The 11,938-nt window shown below is 39.8% G+C and overlaps 1 protein-coding gene across 1 annotated transcript in view; it reads left to right on the top strand.

Moving 5' to 3' along the window:
- Bbs5 (Bardet-Biedl syndrome 5) overlaps positions 1-7,609 on the top strand; it is a 42,226-nt gene extending 34,617 nt beyond the window's left edge. The window contains exons 13-17 of the mRNA XM_013030735.1: positions 122-279; positions 381-488; positions 2,981-3,166; positions 4,562-4,708; positions 7,281-7,609. Of these exons, the coding sequence (XP_012886189.1) occupies positions 122-279; positions 381-488; positions 2,981-3,166; positions 4,562-4,708; positions 7,281-7,392 (711 nt within the window). The 3' untranslated portion in view covers positions 7,393-7,609. The remainder of the gene's footprint in view (positions 1-121; positions 280-380; positions 489-2,980; positions 3,167-4,561; positions 4,709-7,280) is intronic.
- Positions 7,610-11,938: the final 4,329 nt, after the last annotated feature.

Raw genomic sequence — 11,938 nt, forward strand, 5'->3', positions numbered from 1 at the left:
TTTTACTTGTGAGATCTTTGACTCTCAATGTGTTTTAAACACATCATGTATAGCATAGTCATTGTTGCACCCCTAACTTTTTTCTACTAAGTATCACAATTCTTCATATATTTTTTTTCAGCTTGACAACATATCATCTGAGTGGGTTGGACTTCCGCCTCTCCCATCAGCCAGGTGTCTCTTCGGTCTGGGAGAAGTAGATGACAAAATCTACGTAGTTGCAGGCAAAGATCTTCAAACAGAGGCTTCGCTGGATTCAGTATTGTGTTATGATCCTGTGTAAGTTGGTATGACATTCCTGTTCCCTAAGGAACAAATACCTAAAGCAAATTAATATTTTCAAACTTACTGCAAACATAAATTCTGTCATCTCATTTCAGAGCTGCAAAATGGAATGAAGTAAAACATCTTCCTATCAAAGTTTACGGACATAATGTTATTTCACATAATGGTATGATATATTGTCTTGGTGGAAAGACAGATGACAAGTAAGTGCCTGAAACATCCTTGTGATTTATGTCCAAGTGAGTTTTCAGTACACAGAAGGGTCTCTTCTTTTCCTGTGTGCATGTACGCACATGCACGCATACACACACACACACATACAGAAAAAAATGAAAGTTATTTTGTACAATTTAAATACACAAATAATTTTTAAAAGAAATTAAGCTTTTTCTCCTGAAACTCTGATTTCATTTGCTTAGACTGTTTAATTAATCCAGATGTTAACTTCCTCTCCACTCCTGGAAAAGAAACCTAAATAACAAATTGTAAGCATTCAGTGGCATGTGCTTATGGTCCCAGTTACTTTAGAAGCTAACAAAGGAGAATCATTTTAGCCAGAGGTTCAAAATTGGCCTGAGCAACATAGGAAGACCTCATCTCAAACAACAAGAACTATAAGAGCATAGCAGGAAAGGAGTAAAATATGAAAATGTGCTAAGGGGCTAGGAAGGTGCCTCAGCGGTACAGTGCTTGCTTCACATGCACGAGGCCCTGGGTTCGATTCCTCAGCATCACATGAACAGAAAAAGTCAGAAGTGGCACTGTGGCTCAAGTGGTAGAGCGCTAGCCTTGAGCTGAAGAGCTAAGGGACAGTGCCCAGGCCCAGAGTTCAAGCCCCATGACTGGCAAAAAGAAAAGAAAAGAAAATGTGTTAAAAGTAAAACAAACAAACAAAAAACTGTGTGTTAAAAGTAGAAACTTATCAAGTTAATATTAGTGGCTATTAGCCGGGCACCAGTGGCTCACGCCTGTAATCCTAGCTACTCAAGAGGCTGCGATCTAAGGATCGCAGTTCAAAGCCAGCCTGGACAGGAAAGTCCGTGAGACTCTTATCTCCAATAAACCACTAGAAAACCAGAAGTGGCACTGTGGCTTAAGTGGTAGAGCCACTCACCTTGAGCTGAAGAGCTGAGGGACAGCGCCTAAGCCCAGAGGTCAAGCCCCACAACTGACAAAAAAAAAAAAAAATATATATATATATATATATATATAAGTGGCTACTAATTAAAATGATAAATATAGTATATAAAATGTCTAAAGCAATAATTTTCATGTACTCTATATTCTAAGGTAATCTATTCTGAAATATTTTTATCTTTGCTGTTTGCATCAAATGAATATTTAAAAGAAAGTCTGGTGGTTCCCACATGTTTTGTTTTTTATTTTTTTTTTTGGGGTCCGGTCGTGGGGCCTGAACTCTGGGCCTGGGGCTGTCCCTCAGCTCTTCAGCTCAAGGCTAGCGCTCTACCACTTGAGCCAGAGCGCCACTTCCGGCTTTTTTCTTTTTGCTTATGTGGTGCTGGGAATGGAACCCAGGGCCTCAGGCATGTAAGGCAAGCGATCTACCACTGGCCACCTTCCCAGCCCCTGGTTCCCACATGTTATCCTAGCATTTGGAAGACTAAAACAGGAAGATTGAGAGTTTAGGACAATCTGGGCTTCATAGTGAGTTCAAGGCCAACTGAAGCTACATGTCAAGACCATGTCTCAAAAACTAAAACAATAGAGACTTAGGCTGTGCCAAATCTTATTTGGCATATTTTCCCTTGGTAAATGGAATAAAACTGCTGATAAGTATATTCCTATTTGGGAATCGTTGGGCATCTTCCAAATTATTTAAATTGTTTCCTTCAAGCAACATTAGTAACTAGGAAATTGATATGTCAGTAAGAAGCATACAAGTTTTGTCAGTAAGAATACATTCATCTTAAGAACACGATTAACTAGACAACCTTGCTTAACAAATGTCAAAGTCAAGAACTCTAAAATGAGTCATTATCTAAAAGTAAAGGCCCAGACTAGAGCTGTAGCTCAGTGGTAGAGTGCAAGTAAAAAGCAAGAGTTGAATTGCATTAGTTACCAGCAGTGAATTTGAAGAATATGATTTTTACATTATACACTTACCAAATTTTCCAGTGATACCTATAATCAAATATTAGAGAAAATATTTCTACTGCAGATATCTGGTGGAGTTTTTTTAAAATAAGATTAAGAAAAAATTATCTCATGGCATGGATACAAATGTTTCCAGTTAATAGGATTGGGAATCATCCTATCATGCAGTTATAGATTCATTTCAGGAACATACCTAGAATAAATTAGGTGAACCCGACCTTTTGGCTAGCATTTAGCTCATCTAAAGTGCTAGCTTTCTGAAAATGAAGTTTTATATTGTCTAAGAAGCAAAGCCAGGGGTTGAGAAGATGGTTCAGTGGTAGAGTGCTTGCCTTGCTTGCATAAGGCCCTGGGTTCTATTCCTTCGCACCACATAAGCAGAAAAAGTCAGAAGTGGTGCTATGGTTCAAGTGATAGAACACTAGCCTTGAGCTGAAGAGCTGAGGGACAGGCCTAGAGTTCAGGACCCAAGATCAACAACAACAACAAAAAAAAAAGCAGCAGCAGCAGCAAAGCCAAAATTATGAAGTAGCTTTCAAAAAAGTTCTAAAATAACATTTATTGTCTCCTGTGTTTACAGAAAATGTACAAATAGGATGTTCATCTACAACCCAAAAAAAGGAGACTGGAAAGATCTGGCTCCAATGAAGACCCCTCGTTCCATGTTTGGTGTGGCTGTCCACAAAGGCAAAATTGTAATTGCAGGAGGTGTCACTGAAGATGGCCTTTCAGCTTCAGTTGAAGCTTTTGATCTCAAAAGCAATAAGTGAGTTGCCTTGCTCTAGTACATGTGAATTGCTGTATTTTTTTTTGTTTACATTTGGGTAGAAACTAAGCTCTCTGATTGAGCCCTGGAAAGGGGAAGGCAGGAAGAAGGTATAGATTAAGAGGAAGCATGTTCCTCTGGGTTTCTTATAGGGTAAAAACTCCTTTGTGGTGTGATACCTCTGTTTGTAATTTGGAATATGTAGCCATCAAGTTACTGTTGGCAGGCTCTGTTTGTTCTTATTATTAACTTGGTACATTTAGTCCTTCAAATGTAATACTTGTGAGTAACTGTACATGTGTAGATGGATAAATGTGTCTCTAAGAGTTATTTGACTTAGAATATGAAAAGATATAACAGATGAAAGATTTAAAAGACCTTCAAGATGAAAAGATCTAATCAGGTACCAGTGACTAACACCTGTAATCCTAGCTACTCAGGAGGCTGAGATCTGAGGTTTGAAGACAGCCTAACAAGGAAAGTCCATGACACACACACACACACACACACACACACACACACACACACATCCGAAGTGGAGCTTGGTTTAAGTGGTACACACACACACACACACACACACACACACATCCGAAGTGGAGCTGTGGTTTAAGTGGTAGAGCGTTAGCCCAGAGCAAAAAATTCAAGGACAATATTCAGACCCTGAGTTCAAGACCCAGTACTGACATACATACAAACAAAATAGCAATTATAATAATAAGATAAAAAGATCTGCACTTGTCAGTAACTGGCATTTGTAAAATATGAATGCTTTATAAGTTTAATTCCTTTGTGCTCTGTAATTTTTTTTTTTTTTGCGTCCGGTCATGGGCCTGAACTCTGGGCCTGGGCGCTGTTCCTCAGCTCTTCAGCTCAAGGCTAGCACTCTACCACTTGAGCCACAGTGCCACTTCTGGCTTTTTTTTTTCTGCTTATGTGGTGCTAAGGAATCGAACCCAGAGCCTCATGCATGCAAGGCAAGCGTTCTACCACTGAGCCACCTTCCCAGCCCCAGTCTGTAATTATCTTAATTTTCATTTTTAAGCATCTATTGCCTTGGTTAATGTAAAATATTACTTGAAAAGATACTGTTATATAAAATTTTAAATTTTTTAAGTTACATATCCAATTGAGTACATAATTTTATAATCATAGTTCCATAATGAAGAAAAAATTTGAGCACTACACTGAGTAAATTTGAACTTATAATTGCCTGGGTTGGAAGTGTGGCTCATATGGTAAAACCACAGGAGGCCCTAAATTCAAGTCCCACAGCACCACATACACACATTAAAAAAAACATGCACATTTAAATGATAATTTCCCATAATTGTTCAGTAAATACTTTTAGCATTCATTTAAGTTTTACATTAATTTTATTTTCAATAAAATATGCAGGTGGGAAGTAATGACTGAATTTCCTCAAGAAAGAAGCTCCATCAGTTTGGTCAGCCTGGCTGGATCCCTGTATGCCATTGGTGGTTTTGCTATGATTCAACTGGAAAATAAAGAGTTTGCACCCACTGAAGTCAATGACATTTGGAAGTAAGTTCTCTTATTCCAACTTTTGGGGCCCAATATTAAATCAGATAACTGGTAACTGATGACCATTTTTGTAGTAAATAATAAACCAGACTTGGCCAATTTGCAAGCTACTTTTGATAGTAGACTAAACACTAACCTTTGAACAAGTTAAGTATTCTTGATGTACCACTGCTAATTAGCTGTCAACCTGGGAAAGACCTTATTGGAGCCCCTTTCTTTTTCTGTAGATAAAGGATGGTTGAGCCTTTAAGCCCTATTTCAGCTCTCAAAGGGTAATATATCAAGTATTCAGAACAACTAATTTATTTTTCACTAGAGTATAGTTTATTTCCTTAAAAAAAAAAACGGTTCTGGCTGAATGCCAGTATCTCACATCCATAATCCTAGATATTCAGGAGGCTGAGAGCTGTGATCACAGTTCAAACCCAGATCAGGCAGGAAAATCTGTGAGACTCTTATCTCCCATTAACCACCAAAAAGCCAGAAGTGGAGCTGTGGCTTAAGTGGTAGAGTGCTAGCTTTGAGCAGGGACAGTACCCACTGAATTAAAGCCCTAGGATCAGTTCTATGGTTTCACTTGGCCTGTTTGCTCCTGTCAGGTATGATACTGTGTGACCCATAACTCCAGAAAATACAGCTCTTAGGAAACATTTAACTTCAAGATTTTACCATTAATTTATTAAATCTATTTCAAATCTAGTTTATTCTAGTTGAGGACTCAATGAAAAAAAAAGAAAAAAATGAAAGTAACAATCCATTTTATCTTCCAGAGAGGTATATATAACATTTGCAAACTGTTATTCAATTGCACTATTCTAGTCAAAGCAGTATTTTTGAAAGAGCAGAAAACACATTTTACCTTAGTGTCTTATGCAGTTAATATCATATGGATAACTAGATATATCCAGGCTGTGTCAGGAGCAGAAGTTTGTGTTATAGATCCTTATAGTTTTAAAAAGGGTATGGTACCAAGAGGACATTACACCTATCTACCTGTGGTCCCTGCTGTTTTCAGGCCAAGCTCTATGCATACTTATCTAACTTATATGAGGTAGAACTCACTCAGCTGCCCAAGGTGAGCCTAAGTGAGTTATGCTGCACACTTACCGCAAACTGCCATACTCATGCTTTCTGTTGTCCGCTTAAAGGCCAGAAGCAACTTGCAAGCCTCCACCTCCATTTACCTAGCTACTGTTAGTTTACCTGAGGCCTTGCTGCTTACCATCACTAACATCTCCTAGGTGCTGCTATAAAAGTAGAGTATCTAGGCCACATGCCAGTGGCTCACACCTATAATCCTAGCTACTCAGAAAGCTGAGATCTGAGGATCCCAGTTCAAAGTCAGCCTGGGCAGGAAAGTTTATGAGACTATCTTCAATTAGCCACCAAAAAGCCAGAAGTGGTGTTGTGTTGCAAGTGGTAGAGTGCTATCCTTGAGCAAAACAGCTCAGGGACAGTACCCAGGCAGTGCCGAGGACCAGCACGCGTGTGCATGCGCGCGCGCGCGCGCGCACACACACACACACACACACAGAATAGAATCCCAGTTGGACATCATGGTATATACCTGTAATCCCAATATTGGGAAGTAGTTACAGGAGGATTTAGTTTGAAGCCAGTGTGGGCTACATAGCAAAGTCCAGCCTGAAATACCAGGCTACACAACATTTTTCAAAAATGAAAAATCCCAGGCCACACCTCATATCTACTAATCAGAATCTGCAATTTTGGCCAGATGCCAATGGCTCACACCTAAAATCCTTGATCTCAGGAGGCTGAGATCTGAGGATCAAGGTACAAAGCCAGCATAAGTGGACTAATCTATGAAACTCTTATCTCCAGTTAACCAGTAAAAAGCCAGAACAGAAGGCAAGGCTTAAATATAGAGCACCAGTTATGAACAAAAAGCCACATGAGTGAAAGGTAGTATTTAGGAGCCTCTCATAGAAGAACCTTCCATGTACCAGGCCAAGGACACATGTCAGACACATTTCCAGGGAATTCATGTTGTCTGTACCTTTATGATATTGAATATTCAGAAAAGATAATCAGTTCTTACCTGAAATCAAGTGCAGAGCCTGAGAGGTCTCCAAAACTATGGAGCGGCAGAACACATGTACATGGAGTGACCACTCTGCATCAGATGCCACACTAGGTACTAGTGTGAAGACAACTGAAATCCTAATTAAGGGTGTTACAGTCCTTGCTTTCTCCCAGTTCTTCCTCTTAAGGAAGTCTTCTTACATTGACTCTTTGGAGACCAGCTGTCATCAGCCCAAAGGTGAATGATTAACTCTGGGCATATGATCCCCAGAAAAGGCTGAACTGCTAGGCATCCAGATTCAACACTGGGGCCATAGTTCAGGTATGAGCTTGTTCAGAGAATGCACATTTTGAAAGGAATTATTCTAGCAGACAGGTGCCACCTCCTCCTCTAGGTAGGTGCCCAAAGGATTTTTTTCAAACATTCATATTTGTACATAGAACACAGAGAAGCCTCTACAACTATTTATTCAAAAGCTGCTTACTGTTTTGATTTTTGGTTGTTTCATTTTTTGTTTTCCTCCAACAGGTATGAAGATGATAAAAAAGAATGGGCTGGGATGTTGAAGGAAATTCGTTATGCTTCAGGAGCTAGTTGCCTGGCAACACGTTTAAATCTCTTCAAACTGTCTAAACTATAAATAAGATGACAAAATACAATAGCTTGAGGGGTGTTTTGTTTTGTTTTTTTTTGATAATGGAGTTTTAAGTTTTTAAAAACCTGTATAGAGATTCATGTAGAAATTCTTCCATGCTATTATCTAAGAGGTGTAGAGAGAATCAATACGTTTACCACCGGCTCTTCAATATAACTGAGTTTAGAACCATTTTTTTTAAGAAAGTTAATGTTTATTTGAACAAATTATGTTAATCCATCTCACTCAAAATGTAAAGGAGTTTGAATAATTAATCCTTTGTATTGTTAAGGTACTTTTACAATTTGTTTTCTATTATAAATGAAATGCTTAGATCTGCATTTTTTAAAGTGTCTCACATATCAAAAACCTTTCCTCATGCTTCAAGCTACAGGAACCCTGTGCATTAATGATATGCCATGAGATGATTTGGAAATAATATTTAAGAAATGTAATAAATGAGTCTTATGTGAAGGAGAAAGTCTCAAGTAAAAGTAGTCAAACCCAAGTGGCCTTTCTTTTTTCTCTCCTCCCTTCTTGCAACACCAACATATTGTGATTTCCAAAGGAAACATTTTAAACTTTTTTTTTTAAGCCAGTAAACTGTAGTCCTCAGGCTTTTGGTACAGATTCTGTGGTAGGGCTGAGGAACACCATGATGAAATACGTGATCCTTTAAGGTTCTTGGCTCCAATAGACTGTGGAAAAGGGTATAAACATTTAAATTTCTGCTATCCTTTTGCAAATAGGTAGAAAACAGACTACCTATTTGCAGATTTCTGATAACAAGAAACCAGGTATGGTGGCCAAGTGCCTGTATTTCCAGCTGCTCAAGAGGCTGAGGCAGGAGGCCTGCTTGAAGGCATGTATTCAAGACCACTGTGGGCAACACTGTCTCACCTTTGCCAACCTAACATAAAAAATTTGAAAAGTGACTATGATTCCATTTTCTGGGATGTAAGGTTCTTCAGTCATTGTTTCTTCTTAGTGTACGTATGTTGACGCCTTTGTCCGTCAACTCTATGTAAGTCATAAGCTAATCATCACATTATCCTAACCACACATCCATGTAAGGGTCACATGTAGCTCTCATGCTCATTTTTTTAAATAAGTTTTTTATTGTGAAAATACTGTCCAGAGGGGTTACCTGAGCAAGGTAATGAGTATACTTCTTATCCACTATTGTTGCTTCCTTGTTTTTCCCCACCATCCCTTCCTTACCACCTCCTCAACTACACCCACACCCCATCCACACCCCCAGCCCACCTCACCCATGCCTAAATTGTAAAGTTCGTTTTTTTGACATAGCATCTTGTACATTTCATTGTTGCAATGGGTCAACCTGTATCCCTATTTAAACAATTTGTTTTTTTCCCTTCCCCTCCCCAAATTATACCAATATCAAATACAGTGAAAACAGTGTTAGACCATGGGGGAGGGACTCTTGCTCATTTTTTGACTTCTAACGTTACACAGTATTTTCTGACAGACATGATTACACAGACAGAAATAATCCATAATTATTTATCCAGTAGTATGTGCCTGTGGCTCACACCTGTAATTTAACTAATCAGGAGATTGAGATCTGAGGATGACCCCTCAAAGCCAGGAAAGTCTGTGAGACACTTACCTCCAGTTAAGCCACCAGAAAACCAGAAGTAGTATGGCCCAAAGTGGTAGAGCACTAGCCTTGAGCGAAAAAGCTCAAGGAGAATACCCACTACTGACAAAAAAAAAAAAATAGGTAAGTGTTCATATAGCTTTATTTTCTCTATCATAAGTAAGGAACCAAAGCCTAATCCCTGTCCCTAGAAATTCAAACTTAATTGGTCTGTGAAGGAGCCAAATATTAGAATTCTTTTCCAAATATCCCAGATGATTAGAATGCATTGAAGCTGGAAAATGAATATGGAAATACATATTCAAGAAAAATCTGCATTTTATAAATTTAGAAACTATCTGATTGCTTTTCTATACTAAAAATACTGATCTGGCCTGGCATAGTGGCTCACACTATTAATATATAATCCCAGTACTTGGGAGGCTAAGGTAGGAGGTTCACAAGTTCAGGGCCAGCCTGAGCTAATAAAAAAGGATGAGCAGTTGGAAGTATCACTCAGCTGATAGAGAGAAAGGGCCCATCAATGAATGAAAGTGGTCAGAAATGAAGCTTAAGTCCTGGTCCTTATCAAAACAAAAAAAAGAAAGAGCAGGAAAAGAGGTAGAGAAGAACAAAGGAAGAAGATAGGGAGGAATGAAGGGAGGAAGGGAAGGTGGGAGAAGAAAAGAAAGGAGGGAGGGAAGGAAACATGAACTGTACCATGAATACACAACAAATCCCAAAGATAGATAACTGTATGCAAGTTCAACAGTCAAATTGTTAGAAGGAGAAAACAATAGACAGTTAATGGTGGCACACAAAATGTAATCCCAGCACTCAGGAAGCTGAGGCAGAAGGATCGTGAGTTTGGGCCAGCCTGGACTACATACTTGTCCCCGGTGGGAAGTGGAAGGAGGGAGGACTTGAAAGGGTGAACGAACAATACAGAAATTTATTACAGGCGGTTCACACTGGTTATCCTAGCTACCTGTAATCCTCTTGAGAGGCTTAGATCTTAGGATCTAGGTTCAAAGGCAGCCCAGGGCAGGAAAGGCTGTGAGACTCATTTCCAATAAACTACCCCACAAAAGCCACAAAAGGAGCTGTGGCTCAAATAGTAGAATTCTAGCCTTGAGCAAAAAACCTCAGGGACTGTGCCCAGGCGCTGAGTTCAAGCCCCAGGAAAGGCACACACAAAAAAAGAACTTACCAATGAAGTCAGGAGACTTCATTGGGGAGAGAATGCTGACCTAGGTAGACAATTCTTTTTACAGTGTTTCTTTGGGTATGGTAGAAGTGATAAAATACAAATACACTATAAATCATTGGATTGGGTGTGTGCATATATACATGTTAGTATAAGAGGAGCATGTGGCTGTGATATTTGCCCCACATTGATCACCAGGCTTGATCTGGCTAGCTAGAGATTCTATTTATTTTTTGGCAGTCATGGGGCTTGAACTCTGGGCCTACACGCTGTCCTTGAGCTCTTCAGCTCAAGGCAAGCACTCTACCACTTGTGCCACAGTGTCACTTCTGATTTTCTGGTGGTTTATTGGAGTTAAAGAGTCTCAAGGACTTTCCTGCCCAGGCTGACTTTGAACCATGATCCTCACATCTCAGCCTCCTGTGTAGCTAGGATTACAGGTGTGAGCCACTGGTGCCCAGCTTAGAGATTCTATTTTTTTCAAAAGGTTTTATAAGGTTCACTAGTATAAAAATCATTATCAACTCATGGCAAAGCCATTGGATATTTTAAACATGTACTTCAGAGGTCCTGAGGGAGCTGTGCAGTTACAAGGGACTCAGGCAACTGCAGCTGCTTCTGTGTAAGGATTCAAGAGGCTTGACACAAGAGCTAGACACAGAATCTACAAGCACCTTGATCTGGGCCTTTCCAACCCCCAGAACTGTAAAAGTAAATATCCCTTGCTCATACCACACAATCTGTAGTATTGTTATTTCAGGACAAATGAACACATTCCTTTTTTATAGCTGAATTTTAAGATCCTATATAGGGACATAAATTCTACTGGGAATTTATAGTCTCAAAAAAAAAAAAAAAAAAAGGATATGCCAGGTGCCTGTGGCTCATACCTTTAATCCTAGCCACTCAGGAGTCTGAGATCTGAGGATAGCAGTTCAAAGCCAGCCCAGGGAGGAAAGACCATGAGACTCTCATCTCCAATAAACAACCAGAAAACCGGAAGTGGAGCTGTGGCTCAAGTGGTAGAGTGCTTGCCCTGAGCGGAAGAGCTCAGGGACAGTGCCAGGCCCAGAGTTCAAGCCCCATGACTGACAAAAAAAAAAAAAACAGTTGTATCAAAAATAGAGCATGGAGTTCATTTGTAACCAAAGACTACCACATTCTCTGCCTCTGAAAACACTGGATAAACCCTGAATCTTCTCCATGTGCCAAAAGCTATTTTTTTTGTGCCAGTCATGGGGCTTGAACTCAGGGCCTGAGCTTTTTTGCTCAAGGCTTTTTTTGGGGGGAGGGGATTAGTTAATTGGAGATGAGTCTCACAGATTTTCCTGCCTAGGCTGACTGTGAACCATGATCCTCAAATCTTAGCCTCCTGAGTAGTTAGGATTACAGGTGTGATCGGCCAGCATCAGGCAAAAACACATATAGCTTTTAAACTATGCTTATAATAGAAGGCACTATAGTTACCAACTGTGGAACAAGTGCATTTACAATTTAGAGGATACTGGGGTCAAAAGACAGCTAAGTTTCAGATGTCCCTCCTCCATCTATCCATCCTACACCATAGCTTCCCCAAGAGCACAAATATTATCAGTTAAAAGATGGACTTGGGGGAGGCTGGGAAGGTGGCTCAGTGGTAGAGCACTTGCCTTGCATACATGAGGCCCTGGGTTCCATTCCTCAGCACCACATAAGCAAAAAGAAAAAAGCCGGAAGTGGCGCTGTGGCTCAAGTGGTACAGCTTG

The sequence above is a fragment of the Dipodomys ordii genome, unplaced genomic scaffold (genome assembly GCF_000151885.1).
Source record: "Dipodomys ordii isolate 6190 unplaced genomic scaffold, Dord_2.0 Scaffold5, whole genome shotgun sequence".
NCBI lineage: Eukaryota > Metazoa > Chordata > Mammalia > Rodentia > Heteromyidae > Dipodomys > Dipodomys ordii.